The following is a 23,321-nucleotide window of genomic DNA, read 5'->3' on the forward strand; positions in this document are numbered from 1 at the left end:
TCTTTATTTTGTTAGCCTTTCTTTCTTTCATCCCCAGTTGTAAGCCCTCAATGGCCATGAGTGGCTAAACCCCTAGCTAGGGCCTGGCAGGCCTAAAAAGGCCACGATGTACAATGAGCTTCAAGAGTTATCAATGCAAAGGAATTTATTCCAGGTTTTTCTGTTCTATTTCTTTTCTTTTATTCTTGCATTCATTCTTAGATCTCTTTTTGGGTTTTAATCGCTCGGGAGAGGGTAATTCTCAATAATATTTAAGATTCAATGCATGCATCAGTTTTAGGGGTTATACGCTTGGGAAAGGGTAACACCTAATAGAACATCTAAAGAAAAGAATCATTGGGTTAGCATTGCTAGGCATAGAATGATAACTCACTGCCCATGCATCTAAGCAACATCTAGAACTTAATCTTAACGCATTTTAATTATTGAATCTTCGCAAAGGCATTTGGGAGATAAGTAGTTAAAATAGGCTTGCCAACGTGAGGCATCAGGGGCAAGTAGTCAACAGATGTGGGTAGAACTAACACCATTTCATTGGTAATGAATATCATACTTACATGCATCGTAGGCCAATTGGGTTTGTCTGGTCTTGGCATTTCTATCAATTGTTTTCCCTTTTTCTTATTTGTTTTAGTAATAGCACTCTTTACTATTCCTACTTTCATTTCTACTTTACTACTTTACTCCCACTTACAAATTGAGAGGTATTGGAAAAGTGCAATAAAATCCCTGTGGACACGATACTCGGACTTCCGAGCTTTACTACATGTCACGATTTGGTGCACTTGCCAAAGTCCTAACAGTCAGATAGACAAGTCATAACTTGGCCCAAGAATGAATTGCTCATGCCAGAAATATAATTTAAGATAAACGACAGAGAAACACGGTTATTTGTTCGGATGAGTCGTGATGTGAGACACTTGGATATAAGATGCTATAAAGTACATTTTACTAAAAAACTTGTATTAATTTGAATATTTATATTATTATTTTTATCTTATGTGTACTCTTAAAATTAAATTTTAAGCATAAATAATTTCACATTAAAATTAAGATATTTAAAATCAAAATTTAAAATGCAACTTATGTGACTACTCTTAAATGACTAATTTTTCTTTAGAAAATAAAGTGTGTAACTTAGCACTTTTAATTTTCAAATCTTTTTTCGTAAAGTAGATGTTTCGAATCAAGTTTGAATCTTTTTTCAAAATTTATGTTGACAGCGTATCTAATCTAAAATAAAATAAAAAAGATAAAATTGTATTTTTGATGTTCCGAGTTAACGAGTGATGTTGACGGTTAACAAATGATGTTGACGGCTACTTTAGATGATATCGGTGTATTTAAATAAGAGATCACAAAGTCACACCAATAAACTAGGCGAGTTTCAAGATATTGTAATTTACTTTAGGAATTGATGTTTTATTTAATTGAATAGGCTAATGACTCACCAAAATCTAACGAGGATATAGCTCAGTGATTGAAACCTCATTTATCGATTTGGGTGTTGATTGATTTGCTGATTCACTTGTTCTTGTTTCCATTGAGTCATGCTCTGAAAGGCTTCTAGTTCTACTATCCACAAGAAATGCAGGTTCTGAAGGCACCGGGAGAGTGAGAGAATAGCTATTAAGCATGAGACCAATAGAAGCCATGGTTGGTCTGGCAACCACATTTTCTTGAACACATAATAATCCAATGTGGATGCATCTCATTATTTCATTTTGAGAACCGTCGTTTAACGTGGGGTCTACAATATTTGAAGCTGTTCCTGCCCTCCAGTTTCTCCATGCCTGCATGAATTTGTTCAAATTCAGATGTTAGTTACATCACAAATTTCATCTGCACAGTAAATGTGAAGGAAGATGTAAGAGAAGAAAAGAAAAGACGTACAAAGCACAATAGATCCTCCACGTTCTCCCCATGACGAACACCACTGTTTTTTTGGCCACTTATAATCTCAAGAACTAGTACACCAAAACTAAAAACATCTGATTTTGCTGAAAACTGACCATATAATGCATACTCGGGTGCCATATATCCACTGCACATGCAAATCACGGGCAAGTTTAATTAGTCATAAATTTTAACTCTTTTTCACAGCAATGTAAAATATTTTACTTGACAGTTTATTGAAATTAGGTTTCTACAACGATATATAAGCAATAGTCTGTTCTCATACTTACTAGGTCCCAACAATTCTACTTGTATTTCCCTGAGTCTGATCCATGTGAACCAATCTTGCCATCCCAAAATCAGATATCTTAGGATGCATCTCTTCATCCAAGAGAATGTTGCTTGCTTTGAGGTCACGATGTATAATACGCAGTCGAGAATCTTCATGGAGGTAGAGAATGCCTCGAGCAATACCTCCAATGATTTTGTAACGCCTTTGCCAATTCAATTGTGCTTTCTTTATTGGATCTATACATTAAAGCAATTTTAGTGGTCAATATGTCTTGAACCAGAACTAAGGTAAGAGTAACAGTAATTATGCAGATATTCGACCTTACCAAATATGAAGTAATCAAGGCTTTTATTAGGAACAAATTCATAGACAAGTAGTCTTTCTGTTCCTTCCAGACAGAAACCAAGTAGCCTAACTAAATTCCGGTGCTGAAGCTTGGCCACTAAAAGAACTTCATTCTTAAATTCCATATCTCCTTGCCCAGAATTCCTTGACAACCTTTTTACTGCAATCTCTTGTCCGTTGGAAAGCTGACCCTGGAAATATATCACAGTCAAATATAGTATCTGAATATACCATGTTTGATGAAGAGGTGTTATTCATCTGAATGAAAAATGTCATCTTACTCTGTAAACAGCTCCAAACCCGCCTTGTCCAAGTTTATAAGAATCAGCAAATTCATTTGTAGCAACTCGTATGGTGTCAAAGTTGAATTGCAATGACTCAGCAAATGTAATTTCATCTTCATAATTATCTTCTTCTCTTTTAACTTCACATGCATAGGGACCCGAGTGAAATTTGTTAGTCATTCAGATACGAGCAATAAAAAGATAACATTGAGAGATATATTGACATAATTTCTCAGAAAAAAAAAAAAGAGAAGAAAGAGGCTAAATTGGTTTTCCCTGTATCTTTCCTTATTCCTTGTTAGAAGTGATTGAGTAAAGCATGCTTTGAACACTTGAAGCATTTATTTATTATTGTCTGCAAAATAAATTGTATCTCGCAAAAAGAGTTCAGATATGATTTATGTTACACTACTGTCCCTTTCAATTGAAAGAGTATTTTTCTTTTATAACAAATGACAATAAAACCATGTTTAGAGCCTTAGACTTACTCTCATTTTCTTTTCTTGGCTTCTTCACTCTTAGATAGATGCAGAAAAGAATGAGCACCAAAACAACACTAGCAACTGGTACTACTATGGCAATGATAATTCGTGATGTGTTGCTCTTTCCTGCAAAAATCAGAATTCTCAGCCCACAGATTAAGAATAATAAGAAGGTCAACCTATTCACTTGTTCTCTATAGTTGTCTCCATTTTAAATTCCAGTCTTCATATGAAAGCTGAGTTTTACTCCTTACACAATTTTTTGTAGTAATTTATCTCCACCAGAAAGTTTTGTAACAATGTCACACGGCCAAATCTTCTCTGCCAAAACTTAACTTCTATGCATGTAAATGAACTAAAACTTACATTGTTCTCATCTGCAGACCAAAACTTAAAATAGAGACAATAATATAGAGATCAAGTGAATACCTTAACCTTAAATAATATCCAAAAGTCCAACTCCAACAGTTAAATACTACTTAAATACTTGGGTTTTCTTTAATAAACTAGTCTATATACAAGCAGTTAAAAAAAGAAAAGTGAAATGAATTAAACTTATTCTGGAAGTTAAAATTTTCAACTTTTGTAGAAGTTAAAATGAAAGAGCTTCTATAAAAGCTAAGTTCATAAGCTAGCACTTACTTTCCTTTCAACAAATGAATAAGTAAAAAAGAACACTGAGTTGAGCAAAAAGTGACAAATACCTTGTGAAGAAGAATTGTTGTTGGTGGGCGGTGATGGTAGCGGGGTCGCTGGTGGCGGTGCATCTGGGTCTAATTTCAGCGTAGATCCGTAGAAGGAGTAGGGATCAAATCTAATTCTACAACTGGGTTTTAAAACATTACCTCCAGTTTTCCCATTAAAATAAACTGGGATATCCGCGATAGCTTCACCCAAGCACTGAGTGCACTCTTGCAATGACAAATCAGGTGTGCACTCTGTAAAACCGTATGTGATTTGAAAATTTGAAGTAGGCATGCTTCCTGTAGCATACTTAAGACGAGAGTCACCTGATGCAGCTGTGCTTGATAGATTCCTCATCAAGTTCCCCAGCACCTCAGTGAATTCATCCAATGAACCTGTTACATTCTCTAGTCTCACGACTAGCACCTTAGGATTATTTTCCATGAGCCCAAATATGGAACGGTTAGAGTAGCGCAGCATGCACTCTCCTCTCCAATCAATTGCCTCTTTCTGGTTTGGACATTTATCTGCCAGAGACACTCTCGATTCGTTTAGGCATTTGAGGCACTGATTCTGGTTTTGATCGCCTCTGCAGAGCCCAATGGTGTATACTTTGTCTGGTTCTTGGCCATAGGAGAAATTGTAGAAACCATAGTTGATTTCTGTGTGGGAAGAGAAATTGGATAAGAGAGTGTTGAGGTTGTTGTGATAGGTGCTGTTTATTGTGTAGTTGCCTCTGCTGTTATCACATGTCTGGGCACTGGCTTGTGATATTATGATGACAAACAGACAACAAAGAAAGGAAAGGAGCCTTAAAGAAACAGCAGCCATTGTAATTGTCCTCTTCCTCAGGCATTCACAAGTAACAAACCAAAGACTGAAGCTTCTTTACATATAAACATAATGAAGGAGCTTTTTTCTTCGGGGAAGGGTGTAGTATGACTTACTAGGTACATAATTAATGACGCGTTTGGTTGACTACAAGTCTACAAACTCTTCTAGACTTCTACCCTTCTTTTTTTTTACCGTGTATAATAATTAAACATTTAAACCCACTTAAAAGGTGAAGGAAAAGAAAAAGCTAGACAGCTGGAACCTTTGGGGACGAAACTCAAACACTATTGTCCCTACAAACTAAAAAATCTATAGTTGATTTATCCTTATGTCACGTCGATACTTCTAATCATACATTCACAGAATGTTTCTTTCTAAACAAATAAAGCTTAAAGATGATGTCAGAATTTGAACATGTAAAAATCATTTTTTAAAATTAAGGTTTATTCATGATTGGAAATGCAAAGCACCAAGAACCGGCGGGATGTGGATGTAACCAGGAAGGTGGATTTGTGGTTTAGCAAACAGAGTTGGTGTTGTCACAGCATTTTATTGCTGAACTTTGGGGACTGCTAAAAGGCTTACGTTTGGCAAAAGTTGAAAGTGGAAGGTTGTGCGAGTAATGTTCGTCATGGGAAGAACGTGGAGGATACATTATGCTTTGTAAGTCTCATGTCTTATCTTCCTTCTCCTTGTCATTAGAATTATATGATTGGAAAATCATTTCTTCCTTCACATTAATGACGGCATGACGAAATTGGAGGGATAGAACAATTAAAGATATTATATATCCCACATTAAATGAAGGATTGCTAAATGAAATAATGAGATGCATCCACATTCGGTTATTATGTGTTGATGAACAAAATGTGATGGTCACTGTCAGACCAACCATGGCTTATGTTGCACTCATGCTTAATAACTACTACATTATTTATTTATTGGTGAAAAATAAGTAAATCGAAATGAGAAAATAAAGAATAATTTTAAAATAATAATATAAATAATTAATTATTTTTCTTAAATAATGTGAATCAATTCAAAGAATATTTTAGAAAACGACAAGGAAAGTAATATTCTCTAACTCTCCGTGTGCCTTCAGAACCTGCATTTGTTGGGGGTAATAGAACTAGAAGCCTTTTAGACATACAGTCCTCAGGGCATAAAATATAACTAAAAATCTGTAAGGTAATGTACTTAAGGCTTATTCTTTTGAAAATTGCAAGCCCAGAAGTTGTCTTCCATATATACTGCGACAATTTAAGAAATTGTCTTTTATTAACTGCAATTTGTGATTAATAATCAAGTCTAATTAAATATGTGGCATGGTTTAAATTTCAAGAGTAATGAGGCCATCATTTGGTTTTTATCTTCATTTGTCTTAGGAAGATTTGAAGATGTCAAGGTTTCATGGGCTGGAGTAGCGTCTTGGTTACGGGCGGGGAAGCGTCGGATGAGAAATTCAAATAGACAAATATTATCATATTTTTGCCATAAAAGAAAATTGATTATCAATGATATAATAAAATGATTAATAAAAAAATAATTAATAAAATAAGTTAAAAAAATAATTAATAAAATAAGTTATATAAAATAAGTTAAAAAAATAAATATATCTATCAAAAATAAAAAATAAAAAATTTAGTTTTTAAAAATATAAAAGTATCACAAATATATTCGACACTTAATATTATTAAAAGAAAATTGATATTATTAATAAAAAAATAATTAATAAAATAAGTTATATAAAATAAGTTACAAAAAATAACTATATCTATCAAAAAGATAAAAAAATATAAAATTTAGTTTTTAAAAATATAAAAATATCACAAATATATTCGACACTTAATTTTCATATATTATTATCGTTATTTTTCTTCCTAATAAGTGAGGACAGGGGAGAAAGACCAAATAATGGCCTCATTACTCTTGATAATGATATTTGATAAATATCATTATCATTATTTTTCTTTCTTTTTTGAAAAATATAATCGGATAAATAATTATTTTTTGTATATAATTCGTTGAGAGATATATCCTTAAAAGATAAAAATATAAAATTTAGTACTAAGAGAAATATATCTTATAATTAACTTTTATTTTATGTTGTAAAAAAATTGAATTACCATTTAAAAAAATGAAAATCTTTTATTTTTTGAATTTTTTTATTTCTTTAACTAATTATTATTCTTTGTTACGTAATCAGTGTCATAATATGGGGATAAAATGCAAAATCCTTGTAATACCTAAATCAGCAATAGATGCAATTTTATGTCCCAAAGACAAAGAATAAACGTTTCTATTATTTTTTTTTTGTTTTGAAGTTAATTTTTATATTAGTTTGAGCATTATTGTATTTTTTATTGAAATTTATTTTGGTTCTTTATTTGTTAGTAACTATTTTTATTTTATTCATATTATATATAATAAGTGTTGTCTCAAGTAAAATCACATAAGATTTATATAAGAGATTCTTTCATATTTGAGATTCTTTCATATATATATATATATATATATATATATATATATATATATATATATATATTATTAATTAAGAAAAAAAACTTATAATTTCACTTTAACTTTACCTAATTTAAATTTTGTGAGTTTTTTTTTAAAAATAGTTGATTAAATTCTTTTTAAAAATAAATAAATTAATTAATTTGATCTTGCGACTGATTATGTTTTTTCTTCTGAAAACTCTCCACATAAATTAAAATTTAGATATGTGATAATTTTAAAGATTAAAAATAAAAAATTTAATAGAAATTTGATAAAATTATAAGATATAAGATATATTTTTTAATAACAAAAATTAAGGTTTGACAAGAAAGTCAAAATAATATATATATATATATATATATATATATTAAAAGATAATTTAAAAAATATATTACATAAATACTAAACGAATAAGAATAGTAAATAATAATAATAATAATCTATTATTAACATTTACATATATTTGTCACATTTTTTCAGTTAAATTTTGTATTTTCAATCTTTTAAAATTCATTTTTTTTGAAGTGGAAAGATAAAAAATTAAAATAATATTATAATAAATATGTCTTTACAATTCATGTTAACAATCAGTCACAATGCGTATGACATGTAAACTATTTTCTTAACAGTAACATATCGAAATTAACGACATGATATATTTATTTCATTTTTTACATTTTTATAAACTAAATTTTCATATTTTAAAAATGCATTTGTCAACAAATTACATGACAAAAATAGTTATTTATCAAATATAATTTAATCATAACTCTCATCGTGGTAAGTAATAAAAGTGTAATTTTCACTTTTATGATCATTAAACTGTTTTTTTAATTTATATTGGTAAAATTCATCTTTCTCTATTTGAATTTCTCGTCTAACGCTTCCCCGTAACCAAGACGCTACTCCAGCGCATGAAACTTTGACATCTTCAAATCTTCCTAAGACGTGAGGACAGGGGAGAAAGACCAAATGATGGCCTCATTACTCTTGAAATTTAAACTATGCCACGTATTTAATTAGACTTGATTATTAATCGCAAAATGCAGGTAAAAGACAACTTCTTAAATTGTCCCAGAAGACAACTTCCTGTACTTACAATTTTCAAAAGAATAAACTTTAAGTACATTAAATTATAGATTTTTAATTATATTTATATTAAAAAAATATTATGAGTGAATAATAAATTATGATGTTGATATGAAACATTATTAAAGTTGGTATTCAAAATAATACGTCATTATATTGTACGTGTTTGATCAGAAAAAAATCAGAAGAGAGAAAAAATAATCTTACTTTTAAGAATAGATAATGCATACATTGAGATGTCTCGGTAAGTTATTGATTGAATTTTATAATAATTATTTAAAAATATATTAATAATAATTTATAATTAATCAACAACATAGTTCTTTTACTAAAAGACATCTAAACTTTAATTTAAAAACTCAAAATTAAGAAAATTAAAATAAAGAAAGTTTTACTCTAATTAAATCAAACGATCTTTAATAATTTTATTTGAGGAGTTTAAATGTGTAATAATAATTTCCTTTAATTAAAATAGATAATAGGTGAGGTTTGTTCTGGTACAATTAAAGGTTTAGAAATCAAATACTATGCAATTGGGTTAAGCATCCGTTGTATCTTAGACTTGATTTTGGGAAAGTCTAAAAACCCTTAGAAATTGTTGATCTTTTCCACCCTTTCATTTAAAATCCACCAACTCTTTAGTAAGTGTAATTCATATTACAACATTGTATGGTAGCATCATGGTCACTCAAAGAGCATCATTTTACCTTTGTCTCCTTGTTATTCTGATAACTCAAGCTACTGCGGAGCCAGACGACCAATACCCAGTCTGCCTCAGTCGTGGAGGAGACTATGCCCCTAATAGCACCTATCACACCAACCTCAATACTGTTCTTTCAAGGCTCACTTCCAACACGCAAATCGACTATGGCTTCTACAATTCCTCCTACGGCCAAGACTCTGATAGAGTCTACGCAACAGGCCTTTGCAGAGGAGATGTTTCCCGACATACTTGCCTTACTTGCCTCAACAATTCTAGCTTTTTTCTCCTAAAGAACTGTCCACATCAGAAGGAGGCTGTGGGATTTGGAGGATATGATAAATGCATTTTACACTATGCAGATCAGTCAATGTTCAGTTACCAAGATTCTTCTTTCCGGTTCTATTTTTGGGAGGAAACTAATGTAACGAATTGGGATCAGTACAGTTATGTGCTCAATCAGTTGCTGTCAAGACTAAGAGTGAAAGCTGCAACATCTAACTCCAATCTCAACCGTAAATTTGCTGCTGGAAATGCAACAGTTCCGACTCCGAGTTCCCAAACTATATATGCTGTTGTTCAGTGCTATCCTGATCTGACAGCCGCAGAATGCAACGACTGCTTAATTGGCGCTTTCTCAGAAATACCCAAAAATTGTAATAACAGGTCAGGTTGTGGAGTTACTATATTAAGCTGTAACTTTAGATATGAGAACTCCAGCTTCTATGAGCCTACGCCTGATACGATAACACTACAATTTTCACCACAAGGATCTCCATCTCCTACACCATCCATCACTTCAAATTCCTCAGAGAGTACTTATCATGGTATTTATTATTACAGCATGGTTACAAGTACAATATTGATCCCTAAACTCAATCCTTCACCAACCAATGTCTATTTGGTACATCATAAGTGAAGCTAAACCACTCACACATTGACACATATATGTTGAGCAAGATTTTATTATTATTATTATTATTATGCTATCTTAAAGGTATTTCAGACTTAAAAATGTAAGGAAAGATAAAGATTTTAACAAGTACTTGAAGGTATTTCAGACTTCAAAATTCCAGCGCCTTAATGCTATCTTGAATTCCTTGCCTCTATACTCTGTTTATGCAGGAAAAAGCAGCAAATCTCAAGCTGTCAACGCCAAATACGTTGTCGCACCTATTCTATTCTTTGTTGGGTTGCTGATCTTGATTTGCATCTATTTAAGAGTAAGGAAGCCAACAAAGCATTTTGAGAGTAAGTTCAGATGTTTATTTAATGCTTGATGTAAGAGTGAATTCATATTTTCTCATGCCATTTCTTACTTTGGTCGCGTGAGATCGACAGCAAGAATCAAGATGAATCAAATGTTTTTTTTTTTTCTCAGACATTTACATGGGATGTGACGCAGAATTAATGGAACTTTTCTCTACATGTTCTACTTGATCTCAAACTGAAGAATTGTTTTGGAAACATTTGTTTTTGCAATCTGCACTTTCAATTTCCATTTGACAAACATGGCTTGCTAAAACTTAAAACTTCCTCCCCCATCTAGGTGAAACCATGGTTGATGACGAAATTAAACTAGTCGTGTCATCACAGTTTGACTTTGACACCATAAGAGTCGCTACGAACAACTTCTCTGATGCAAACAAGCTTGGACAAGGTGGATTTGGACCTGTTTACAAGGTAAATATTGCATCTTTACAATTAAATTTATCTGTATTTCAAAACATGGTACGGCCAGATTGTTGGCCAATTTGAATGCATAAAACACCGTTACTGTGGCATCTTCAGGGGACACTCTTCAATAAACAAGAAGTAGCAATCAAAAGGTTATCTAGCAACTCTTGCCAAGGAAATATTGAATTCAAGAATGAAGTGATACTAATGTCCAGGCTTCAGCACCGAAATTTAGTTAGGCTCCTTGGTTTTTGTTATGAAAGCGAAGAACGGCTCCTTGTCTATGAGTTTCTTCCCAATAAAAGTCTTGACAAGATCATATTTGGTAAGTTTGCTTATTCTTAAACTGCAAGTCTACAGCCTTAATTCTTTGGCATCACTAAATGAGGAAAGGTTTTCACTGTATATGTTGGCATATAGATCCCATCGAGCGTGCACATTTGGATTGGAAAAAACGCCACAAAATAATTGAAGGCATTGCACTTGGCCTTCTTTATCTTCATGAGGATTCTCAGCAAAGGATTATTCATCGTGATCTCAAATTGAGTAATATTCTTTTAGATGCCGATATGAATCCTAAGATTTCAGATTTTGGCTTTGCAAGGCTGTTTAATGCGGATCAAACTCTGCTTAATGCAAGTAAAATTGCAGGAACTTAGTAAGTATTGAAATATTATAGGGTATTTAGTTTCAAATCTGTATCCTTAACTAAGACAGATGGGGAGGGTGGATTATTATCAAGAGAACAGGTAATGTTTGTATCTAATGGAGCTTGTCCTTATTGACATGCAGTGGATACATGGCACCTGAGTATGCAAGGCATGGAAAACTCTCAACGAAGTTAGATGTCTTTAGTTTCGGTGTAGTAATACTAGAGATTGTAAGTGGCAAAAAGAATAGTGGATTTCGTATTGGAGAGAGTGTGGAGCATTTATTAAGCTTTGTAAGTCTACCTTCTTTATCTTGCCTTATAAGGTTTACTAATAGAAAACTAGACATTATCTAATCCACTTGAAATGGTAGAAGTGAAGAACTGAAACTAATGTTTTCTAAAATGAACTACTTGCAGGCTTGGAAAAACTGGACGAAAGGGACAGCAGATAAAATTATAGATCCTGCCTTAAATAATGCTTTGAGAGATGAAATACTGAGATGCATTCACATTGGGCTACTTTGTGTTCAAGAAAAGGTTGCTGATAGACCAACAATGGCTTCAGTTATACTTATGCTTGATAGCCACTCTTTTGCTCTACCAGTTCCATTGCAACCGGCCTATTTTATGAAAAATAGTTGTTTATCAGTCATCCAGTTTTCGGGGTGCAGTTCCGTGGAAACAGGATCAAATGAACAGAAAAGTGACTCTGCTGATGTATCAGCAAATGAGGCCTCAATTAGTAGTCTATATCCTCGTTAGATATGAATCACATTATTTTAGTCAAAGGTGACAATCATAGCTACAATTGAATGTACTAAGAGAAACAGAAGTTTGGTGCTTGCTATTACTAATTAAGAAAGGAATAATTTTGACACCATTTCCGTGAAAATATTCAATTTACTAATTACCCGTATCCAAACTCTTATGTTTGTTCCTGTTACAATTAGGGAATTACAAAAATTGGGCTCTGACAGCACTCCTTATCCTATTTTTCTTTAAACACAAGGCTGAAAGAAACTTTCTTATCTTCATGGAAATTGGAATAAGTACGACAGTTTTGTTTGGACATGGGAGTTTAATGCTCGTGCTTGAAACAAAGCAACAGGCCTACTATTCTGGTTCTCTTTTAAGTCCATTGAAGCAAATATTTTTAGAAGATAAAGAAAGGACAACAACTTGCTGTTTGAGAAAAACAATAAAAGAGAAACAATGTAATGCCACTGTGACGCGGTAAGAAAAAAAATGGTGTTAACCCATAATCCCTACATATCATTATCATCATTTTTCTTTTCCCTTTTTTTTTGTTGAGAAAAATGTAATTTAATCACACCTCATCGTGATAAGTACTAAAAGTGTAAATGTGTAATTTACAATTTTATGATCATTAAACTGTTTTTTTTTTTAAATTTATATTGGTAAAGTTCATCTTTCTTTTTTTTCTTTTGTAAAAATATTCAATTTATAAACTATTAATTTTTATTATTTTAAAATTTTTAAAAGTAAGGATTTCTTTTTAATTTATTATATTTTTCAATACATTATTTTTGTTATCATATCGTATTTTATATATATATTTTCATATATTGTTATTTAAATTTGACGATGGGTATCACATTAAAGGTCAAATGGGTAAGTGGGCTGAGCTGGTGGCCCAAGAAGGAATTGTCCGTGCGAGCGATTTAAGACAAACGACAGAGGAAAGGGGTCGTTTCACGTTGCCTTATGAGCCAAGCTTTTGGTGTGGGACCGAGTCAAAATACGCCAGACATTGAAGCTTCGAAGGTCTTCTTTTTATGAGCAGGAAATTTATTCTAGACTGTGAGTGACACGTAACTGACAGGGTCTTCTAACACATCCAGGGACAAATTCAGACAACTTTCTAAATTGATAAATACCACTAATCAGTAATTACAAAGCAGAATGACGACATGTTATTAAAACTTTAAAGCATTTTCTCTCGTGTTAAAAAGAAAAATTCAAAGTATTTTAGGACACATGACACTACCAGACTTATTTTTTAACAGTTTCATATGTGTGAATGTGACCTCTTCAGCGAATTGAATGGTAAAAGTTTCGTTTCATACAAGGTATGCGCCAAACAAAGTTAGCTTATAAATTAAATGTACCAACAACACAAATTTTACTCAGCAAGCAAATTAATCACTTCATTTTCTGAAAGAAGACAATCATAATGTCTGTTATTTCCTTTATTTGTTGTCTCCTTTTCATAATTACTATATCTCAAGCCAGCGCCCAGCCAAGTTTCGTAAATCACTTTTGTCTCAGTGATAAAGGCAGATTCACAGCCAACAACACTTATCACACAAACCTCAACACCCTTTTATCCAATCTCACTTCCAACACAGGAATCGACTATGGTTTCTACAATCTCTCTTACGGCGAAAACATGGACAAAGTAAACGCCATTGGGCTGTGCAGAGGAGATGTTAAACCAGACGAATGCAGCAGCTGCCTAAACAATTCAACGGTCCTTCTCACCCAGCTTTGTCCAAACCAGAAAGAGGCAATTGGGTGGTATGACAAGTGCATGTTGCGCTACTCAAACCGCTCAATATATGGCGTCATGGAAACTTCACCTTTGTTTTATTTGTCGGAAATAACCAATGCAACGGACGTGGACCAGTTCAATCAAGTGTTGGGGAACTTGATGAGTAATCTAACGGGCATAGCTGCATCAGGTAACTCTCTTCGTAAGTATGCCGCGGCAAATGCAACTGCTCCAAATTCTCAAACCATATATGGTGCTGCGCAGTGCACTCCTGACTTGTCTGAACAAGACTGCAACAGTTGCTTGGTTGAGGCTTTCTCGAGAATCACAAGCTGTTGTATCGGCAATATAAGTGGTAGGGTTGCTGCACCCAGTTGTAATATTAGATATGAAAACTTCCGCTTCTATGATGAGCATGAACATGCTACAGAAGATGCACCAGCACCATCACTTTGATGCCGCGGCACTTCCACCATCCACCTATTACGCTAATGCAAAATTATTTAAGTAGATGCGGCTGCGCTACAAATAAAATATAGTATTCTGTTATTATTTTTAAACTTATCTCACCTATTTTGTTTTCTCTGTTCTTTTCTGTCATTCTTTGTAAGAATTACTAGCATTTACTGTCTGTATCAGTAAAAGTTCAGAATTCTATTCACAAAATATCATTTTCTTTTCCTTCTATATATAGTTCTATTTCTATATATACATCTGCACTGCACCTGCAATTCCCGTACACTTTCTCGTGGAGTCTCTAGTTGGCTTCCCCATATTGTTTTTTTTTTCTTTTTCTTTTTCCGGGTTGTTTCCCTCTTAATTGTCAAGCCCCAACTCTTAAATTTTAATTGACAATGACAAGAGCACGGGCAAGGGACTGAAAAATACAGTTCTAATTGAGAGAATTATTATAATATTTTGAAATTTTGACAATTTTTTAAAAAATTATTAAAATAAAGATAAAAGATAATATCTAATTGAGAGAATGTTTTTCTATAGATAATGAAATATCTAATTTATTCATGACACAATTATGTATGCAAGACCTATTAAAAGAATTTAGTTCAACTAGATTCAATAAAATGCATAAATTATTGTGAGAGTTCCACTTTCTTTAATTACGAAGGATAAAAAAATAAGAGAAAAATGTTAAACGTCCACCTCATTCTTTTGAGTGTATTTTGATCATTATGTGACAAATAAGTAAATATATGATGAGAAAGGAAAAGAAAGAAAAAAAAAATGGGTTGGAAGTGAGATAAAAGAAAAGTTAATATATGATAATAATATTCCTTAATGACATCAGCAAACAAGTCTAGATTTTTGTTGCAACAGCAAACAAGTCTAGATTAGTAACCTATTTTAGAATATTCTAATCAGCCCTTTAACCAACAATTTAATTGATTGTTTAATTATAAATTTCATAGCTTCGTATAGACTAACACATCCAGCGACGAATTTAGAGAAGCTTCTAAATTGAAAATTAGTTACAAAGTACAATTTCTACATGTTATTCAAACTTTAAAGCATTTTTCTCTCGATTTAAAAGGAAAAAAAAAATCCTTAAGGACACACGAGGCACTACCAGTCTCAATTTTACAGTTTCCTTTCAGTTTCCATATGTGACCTGCGAATCTCACCCAGCGTTGTCCTGCGAATTGAATAGTAAAAGTTTCGTTTCTACACGGTGCCAGAGAAATTTTGGTTATAAATTGAAGTGCCAACACCACAGTTTACGTACTCATCAGCAAATCACTTCACTCTTAGCATATTGAATGTCCTTTATTTAATTCTTAGTTATCTATCCCCAGTAAAAAAGTGCAATCATAGATAATAATGGCTCTTGTTGTTTCCTCTAGGAAGGATTCCTTTGTTTGTTGTCTCCTTTTCATAATCGTATCTGAAGCCAGCGCACAGTATAACACCGTATTCTGTGATAACAACAAAGGGAACCACACAGTCAATAGCACCTACAACAACAACCTTAACACCCTTTTATCCACTCTCTCTTCCCACACAGAAATTAACTATGGTTTCTACAACTTGTCGTATGGTGAAAATGAAGACAAAGTAAACGCCATTGGGCTCTGCAGAGGAGATCTTAAGCCAGATGAGTGCCGCAGTTGCCTCAACGATGCCAGAGGCAATCTGACCCAGCGTTGTCCAAATCAGAAAGAGGCAATTATATATTATGACGAATGCTTGTTGCGCTACTCAGACCGGTCAATATTTGGCGTAATGGAAACTTCTCCTGATTATGTGCTATTTAACATACAAAATGCAACGAACGTGGGCCAGTTCAATCAAGTCCTGAGGAACTTGATGAGGATGCTAACAGGAATAGCTGCATCAGGTGACTCTCGACGCAAGTACGCCGCCGCCAGCGCAACCGCCACAAATATTCAAGCAATATATGGTCTGGTGCAGTGCACTCCAGACTTGTCTCAGCCAGAGTGCAAACACTGCTTGATTGGGGCTATCTCAGAAATCCCAAGATGTTGTAACGGCAAGATAGGTGGTAGAGTTCTTAGACCCAGTTGTAATATCAGATACGAAAACTACCCCTTCTATGATGAACCTACGGCATATGCACCAGCTCCATCTCCATCTCTGTCACTGTGATGCCGTCGCACTTCCACCTTCCATCTATAATACTAATAGAAAATTATTCTCAAATAATGTTTGTATACTGAATAAAGGAGGCTACTTTTAGCTATATGCGGCTGCATTAAATAAAAACAGTTATATAACTCTATTTTAAATTACTGGCCGGTGTAAATGTCTAATTAGAAAATTGTATTGATTATCTTTAAATACATAAAATAATTTCACCAATTATTAATGATGTATTTTTTTTATTCCGTTTAGTTGGAGTAGGTTAAGATAACTCCAAAAAAAAAATATAGAAAATATTAATAAAGTGTTTAATATATAAATGTGTATAATCATTACTCGTATAAAAATATGAAGCGTGGTATTCGTATTACAAGGCCTTTTTTCCACTTTTTTTTTATAGTAGACATTAAAACTAATTTCAAAAATAGTTTTTAGTTTTTTAAAATTAAAAAATTAAAAAACTTGTTTGAGTGATGAGTTTTAAAACTGTTTTTATAATGTACCAGAGAGAACATGGTCCTTAAAATTATCCTCTTATTTTAGTTTTTAAAAGTAGAAAACAAGAATACCTTTTAGATGTTTTGCTTTTTCTTTTAATTAAAAACTACAAAACACTGAGAGAAGTGGAGAAAGAGATTTTATTTACAGTTTGCATTAACGCCATTTAAATATAGAAAAAAAAATGCTATGCAGTGTTGTTTCGTGAAATAGGGTAATTAAGAAAATAAAACTAGAAATTTCTTATTGAAAAGTGTAATATTGTACATGTTTTCTTTCGTGTATTTCAATGAATTCTTCTAATGAAACTTCTTTATATTTTAATTCTTTAACCGATAGTCTTAAGACGATAATTAACATGATCCGTATATAAATATATTATTCTCTTTAACATTTCTGGAACTTTTGTTGTCATGCACGCAGGTGAGCGTTTTTGTTCGCAACTTTGGTGTCGTAGACTCCGTCGATGTTAAAAGTTTCTGTGTTTGGATTTGTCAACGCAAACGGTTCCGTCTCTAATCTTCAATCTTCATCAAGCATCATTCATGAAGTTGTCTTCTTAATGGGACTTTTCTTTTTCAAGTAACTATTTAATAGCCATATCGGCCACGTTGGAGGCAAATAAATCAGAATGAGACTTTTTTTTTTCTTTTTATGATAATTAAAAATGAGACTTTTCTCAGTTTCAGAACGTGGGATTACGCGTTACTCTTTCTCTTTTTGTTTTAGATGACAATTTCTTAAGATCTTTCTCCATTTAATTGGCATATTTCCTGAATGTTTCAAAGATGGCGCCGGATATTTTAAATTTAAATAAAATAAGATAAAGAAAAAAAATATGTTTTTAGAAGAAAAAAAATATGCTTTTAGTTCTTTTATACATTTTCATTCAAAGTAATTAAAATCTATATTTTTATATTGATAATTTAATTCTCAAATTAAAAAAATTGTAGTTTTAGTTTCTTATTTAAAATATTTATTCATAATAAATAAATAATTTTGAATATCAAATTATATTATAATTAAAACTTACGGTAAATAAATATTTTAAAACATATAAATTATATTTTAAATTTTAAATAAATAATTTATAATTTATATTATAATACAATGTTATTTTTAATTATTAATAATTTTTAAAATATTAAAATTTAATTTCGAAATAGAAAATGAAATTTATATATATTGAAAAAAATATAAGATTATAATCAAGAAAAATATCCAAAATCGTTTTCCTTCAAATAAATTTCCAAAACATTCTCATTATTGAAGTCCTAAAAGCTCTATCATTCAAAATATCTATATTAATTCTTATATATATATATATATATATATATATATATATATATATTCATTTTTATAATTTCTAAAAAAAATAATTACATATTTAAATTATTGAAAACTATATTCGTTATTTGATTGAAGACTATTTCTCTCTTTTTCCTTCAAGTGTTTTATGTGTTTATTTTTCCTTCCTCTGTCATTACCCACTTCTGACCCAATCAATCTTTCCTTCCTTTTGTTGCAACTCTGCAAGCCAGGGCTTCTTTCAAAAGTTTTTAATTTTGACCGCTGAAAATGGAAGAAGTTTCACGTAATTAGGTTTAGGTTTAGCATATTTTCAACTTAACTATTTATATACTTTATTTATATACACGTATTAGGATTGACTTTATTTATATACTATACTTTAGTAACTCCCATTTCTTTTCAATTTAAAAACTAACCTTATATAACAGTTTAAATTATTTATTATAAATACAGAATATATTTTGCATATTTATTATAAATACAATTTTAATCGCAAATTAAACATACACTAAAATAACAAAAAAATATATTGTAAAACGTAAAAGTTTGACATCAGATTTGAATTGAAATGTGAAGAATAAGCAAGAGAAAAGCTTCGGATAAACTACTAAAATGAGCTCATATAATAGTTTAAATTATTTATTATAAATACAGAATATATTTTACATATTTAAAAATATTTTTATTAAGAATTATAATTCTAATAAAACAAAAATTATCCGGTTAAAGTTTTAGTTTGTAATTTGACAGTATAAACACTGTGCATAGAAATTAAATTCTTAAATAAAAATTAAACGAATAATAGTACTATATATATATATGATTCAAGGAAATTTAGGTTATAAAGTGGCAGCAGCAGCTATGGCCAATATAATTCATAATCACACCTAAAGATTCAATACTCTGCTCGTTATTCTGGTTGGCGCAAGGACGATCAGGATGGCTGCCATTTCTTGCAAACTTTTCTTTCATTGTTGTTTATTTCTAAAATTCATATATGAAGCCAACGCTCAGTCAGCCGAATGCGATGACAGCATAGGGAACTACACAGCCAATAGCACTTATAACACCAACCTAAACACCCTTTTAACCACTCTCTCTTCCCACACAGAAATTAACTATGGTTTCTACAACTTTTCATATGGCCAAAACACTGACAAAGTAAACGCAATTGGGCTGTGTAGAGGAGATGTTGAGCCAGATGAGTGCCGCAGTTGCCTCAACGATGCCAGAGGCAATCTCACACAGCGTTGTCCAAACCAGAAAAAGGCAATTATATATTATGACAATTGCATGTTACGCTACTCCAACACCACAATTTTTGGCGTCATGGAAACTTCTCCTGCTCTTTTCCTGGGGAACACAGTCAATGCAACGGACGTGGAACAGTTTAATCAAGTGCTCCAAACCTTGATGAGCAATCTAACGGACAGAGCTGCATCAGGTGACTCTCGTCGTAAGTATGCTACAGACGATACAACTGCGGCAAGTTTTCAAAGAATATACGGTTTGGTGCAGTGCACACCTGATTTGTCTGGGCTAGACTGCAGTAGCTGCTTGGTTGGAGCTATAGAAAATATCCAAGATTGTTGTAGTGGTAAGAGAGGAGGTAGAGTTATTAGACCCAGTTGTAATGTGAGATTTGAACTCGGACCCTTCTACGGACAAACGACAACAATAGACCCAGTCCCAGAGGTATCACCACCTCCTCCTCCGCCCACCAATAACACTTCCCAACAAGGTAATTGCGGTTTTAATATCATACATTTTTCTTTTTAATATATGTTGTCCCTTTTTCTCTTTTTCTTATCCTTTAAAATATTTTATCATCCTTAATTCTTCAAATGTCTCACGAGCAGAGGAATCTTGTTTTTGCAGAAAGTAGCAACACAACATTGATTGTCATTGCTGTAATTGTGCCTACTGTTGTTGTTTTGCTCATTTGTCTCTGCCTATATTTAAGGAGGAGTAAGGCAAGGAAAAATCTTACAGGCAAGTCCAACTATGACAACAAATCAAGAAAGTGATAAAAAAAATCTCAATTTTAAAATTTTGGATTTCATTCTTATTTTTTTTAAGTCTTTGTATTTTACAAATTTTATGTATTTTATATACTTTTTGTTATCCTTTAGTGCTTTGTCAATTTTTTGCATAATTTTAACATTTTAATTAAGTAAAAATATAAAACAAATTAAGAATTAAACTCTCAATATAAAAACTTAAGAGAATTAGATAAATATCTAAAATTCATAAAATACAAAGACTTAAAAAAAGGATAAGAATGAAATTCAAAATTTTAAAATGATGATTTTTTTTATCATTTTTTTATTTGTTATTATATTGTGTTGCTTGTTATTATGCTAATTGGCATATCTTTAATTTTTTTTTTTTGCTTTAAATTAATCTTTTGTTAACCATTTCTTTAAAAAATTAAAGTTTACTTTTTTTCAAATTATCATTAAATGTTAAAATAACATATAATAAATTAATAATATAGCTTAATTAATTCCTACTGGTTAAAAAATCAACTATATCAATTCTCCCAAATTAATGGGGGCACCCTAGAAATTCTCTTTCAACTTACTCCAATTGTTGATAAGTACAACGATCTATAAATATATAGGAAAAAATTCTTGTAGAAAGGCATATATGAACTGTCATCATATACAGTAATTATTTCCTATAAATAATAACTTAACTGCATACAAACTATTAAACACGGTTTATGATTCTTTTTTAATAATTCAAAGTATGAGTAAGTCACTTCTTTTTGGTGAATAGTATGAGTAAGTTACTGGCTTACTGCAAACTTGTGTTCTGATTTCAGAAATTATACATCCCGATATTCTATTTTGACCGAACCTTAGCAGTATTGAGGTTGTAACATATTTGAAGAACTCACTAGTTTAAATTTGTTCCCCATGTGAAGTTAAAGGAGAAGAAGATGCAATTGAAGATGATGATGAAATTAAAATTGCTGAGTCATTACAATTCAACTTGGACACAATACGAGTTGCTACAGAAGACTTCTCTGAATCTAATAAACTAGGACAAGGTGGATTTGGAGCTGTTTATTGGGTAAGTGACTCTCGAATTCAGATTTCAGAAACACATCACTTCTTCACCAAAACATGATATACCACCAGCTAGAAAATATTTTCTGCACCTGACAGATATATTTTCAGGGTAAGCTCTCTAATGGACAGATGATTGCAGTCAAAAGGTTGTCAAGAGATTCTGGGCAGGGGGATACGGAATTTAAAAATGAAGTGCTTTTAGTGGCCAAGCTTCAGCACCGAAATTTAGTTAGGCTTCTTGGTTTCTGCTTGGAAGGAAGAGAAAGGCTACTCGTCTATGAATATGTTCATAATAAAAGCCTTGATTATTTCATATTCGGTAGGTCTGAATAACTGCATATTTAAACTGTCGCTCTATATTTTACTTCTGGTTCAAGACAAAGCCTAATTATTCATGTGGCTTTTAAAACTGATGGTCGTATATGCAGATTCAACCATGAAAGCACAACTGGATTGGGAAAGACGCTACAAAATCATTAGAGGTATTGCTCGAGGCCTTCTCTACCTTCACGAAGATTCTCGACTGCGTATTATCCATCGTGATCTCAAAGCAAGCAACATTCTCTTAGATGAAGAGATGAATCCTAAGATAGCAGATTTTGGCATGGCAAGACTGGTATTAGTGGATCAAACTCAAGCAAATACAAGTAGAATTGTGGGAACCTAGTAAGTATTATAATATATGCTATAGCTTATTAATTGTCGAGGCTTTAATTTCAATCAACCATCAACGAGAACTTTCGAACATTAATTTTCACCAAACCATGTATTAGTAGCTCATTCGAAGAGTTTGAGTCTTAAGTAGTTATTACAATCGTTCAGCTTTGGATGACTGAGTGATAGGAATTCAGAATTAAAGCTATGTTATGAAAGCCATTGGCATTAGCTGCTGAAACAAAATAAAAATTTATTACCGTGCGAAGAGTCGTACCATTTATCACTAGTAATTCTGTCCCATATTGACATGTAGTGGATATATGGCGCCAGAGTATGCAATGCATGGACAATTTTCAGTGAAATCAGATGTCTTCAGTTTTGGTGTATTAGTTCTTGAGATTGTAAGTGGCCAGAAAAACAGTGGCATTAGTAATGGGGAGAATATGGAGGATCTACTAAGCTTCGTAAGTCTTCCTTTTGTCACTGTTATTTCTTCTTTTTCATTTAAAAGTATGGATTTGAGGACTACGTGCTCCAAAACATTGATGTAGAAGTGGAATCTGTGATCTAATAACAATTTTTTGTAGGCATGGAGAAACTGGAAGGAGGGGACAGCTATAAATATTGTAGATCCATCACTAAACAACAATTCACGAAATGAAATGATGAGAAGCATCCATATTGGTTTACTTTGTGTTCAAGAAAATTTAGCTGACAGACCAACCATGGCTAACATTATACTGATGCTTAATAGCTATTCTCTCAGTCTCCCAATTCCGGCCGAACCTGCATTTTATATGAACAGTAGAACTCAAAGCCGTCCAGACATGCAATCATGGGAGTATAATTCAAGGGAAACAGGAACAAGTGAACCGATACTTAAATCAGCTCAAGAATCAGAAAATGAAGCTTCAATTACTGAGCTATACCCTCGCTAGATTTTTGTCATGGGGATGAGATTCATTCATCGTCAATGCTTCTAGCTAGTCTTAAACCAGAATACAACGTCTTAGAAGTCATGTAATTTGTTCCTGCAATGTCCTGTTTAAATACAACACGCATCCTTTGTCTAAAATTGTGACATGACCTTTAGTTGGTCTCGAAGCCTTTGTTTGTTCTTAGTGATTTGAGAGATGTTCCATTTCCTTCCTCCACACTCCACAGCCGTGGTTTTGAATGGAAATTCAGACTTTATGTTGCAGGTACTTGTTGC

At 32.3% G+C, this 23,321-nt stretch overlaps 3 protein-coding genes across 3 annotated transcripts; 2 read left to right on the plus strand and 1 right to left on the minus strand.

Annotated features, from left to right (window-relative positions):
* Nucleotides 1-1,377: 1,377 nt before the first annotated feature.
* Nucleotides 1,378-4,946, minus strand: CRK21 (cysteine-rich receptor-like protein kinase). The gene is made up of 7 exons (XM_003536515.5): nt 4,004-4,946; nt 3,306-3,425; nt 2,815-2,957; nt 2,514-2,724; nt 2,187-2,424; nt 1,894-2,044; nt 1,378-1,793 (listed from the first exon to the last, which is right to left on the minus strand). The coding sequence occupies exons 1-7, from the start codon at nt 4,812-4,814 to the stop codon at nt 1,458-1,460; spliced, it is 2,010 nt and encodes a 669-aa protein (XP_003536563.1). The 5' UTR covers nt 4,815-4,946; the 3' UTR covers nt 1,378-1,457.
* A 3,992-nt stretch (nt 4,947-8,938) lies between these two features.
* Nucleotides 8,939-12,321, plus strand: LOC100790532 (putative receptor-like protein kinase At4g00960). Its single transcript, XM_041005952.1, has 7 exons — nt 8,939-9,935; nt 10,234-10,359; nt 10,658-10,791; nt 10,900-11,110; nt 11,206-11,443; nt 11,578-11,728; nt 11,855-12,321. Exons 1-7 carry the CDS (start codon nt 9,089-9,091, stop codon nt 12,197-12,199), a joined length of 2,052 nt encoding a protein of 683 aa, XP_040861886.1. The 5' UTR covers nt 8,939-9,088; the 3' UTR covers nt 12,200-12,321.
* A 1,277-nt stretch (nt 12,322-13,598) lies between these two features.
* On the plus strand, nt 13,599-23,321 carry LOC100791056 (putative receptor-like protein kinase At4g00960). Its single transcript, XM_041005958.1, has 9 exons — nt 13,599-14,139; nt 16,303-16,561; nt 17,072-17,104; nt 20,206-20,366; nt 21,316-21,452; nt 21,560-21,770; nt 21,880-22,117; nt 22,422-22,572; nt 22,696-23,321. Exons 1-9 carry the CDS (start codon nt 13,632-13,634, stop codon nt 23,044-23,046), a joined length of 2,049 nt encoding a protein of 682 aa, XP_040861892.1. The 5' UTR covers nt 13,599-13,631; the 3' UTR covers nt 23,047-23,321.

This window comes from Glycine max, chromosome 10 (genome assembly GCF_000004515.6).
Source record: "Glycine max cultivar Williams 82 chromosome 10, Glycine_max_v4.0, whole genome shotgun sequence".
In the NCBI taxonomy this organism is placed as follows: Eukaryota; Viridiplantae; Streptophyta; class Magnoliopsida; order Fabales; family Fabaceae; genus Glycine; species Glycine max.

Bases quoted from the DNA above. Each gene is read 5' to 3' on its own strand.
- CRK21 (XM_003536515.5), bottom strand. From the start codon at position 4,814: ATGGCTGCTGTTTCTTTAAGGCTCCTTTCCTTTCTTTGTTGTCTGTTT. The intron at 2,045-2,186 runs GTAAGTATGAGA...TTGCATGTGCAG, and splicing joins AGTAGAATTGTTGGGACCTA to TGGATATATGGCACCCGAGT. The intron at 1,794-1,893 runs GTACGTCTTTTC...AAATTCATGCAG, and splicing joins TGGAGGATCTATTGTGCTTT to GCATGGAGAAACTGGAGGGC.
- LOC100790532 (XM_041005952.1), top strand. From the start codon at position 9,089: ATGGTCACTCAAAGAGCATCATTTTACCTTTGTCTCCTTGTTATTCTG. The intron at 10,792-10,899 runs GTAAATATTGCA...TGGCATCTTCAG, and splicing joins GATTTGGACCTGTTTACAAG to GGGACACTCTTCAATAAACA. The intron at 11,111-11,205 runs GTAAGTTTGCTT...GTTGGCATATAG, and splicing joins TCTTGACAAGATCATATTTG to ATCCCATCGAGCGTGCACAT.
- LOC100791056 (XM_041005958.1), top strand. From the start codon at position 13,632: ATGTCTGTTATTTCCTTTATTTGTTGTCTCCTTTTCATAATTACTATA. The intron at 22,118-22,421 runs GTAAGTATTATA...ATTGACATGTAG, and splicing joins AGTAGAATTGTGGGAACCTA to TGGATATATGGCGCCAGAGT. The intron at 22,573-22,695 runs GTAAGTCTTCCT...AATTTTTTGTAG, and splicing joins TGGAGGATCTACTAAGCTTC to GCATGGAGAAACTGGAAGGA.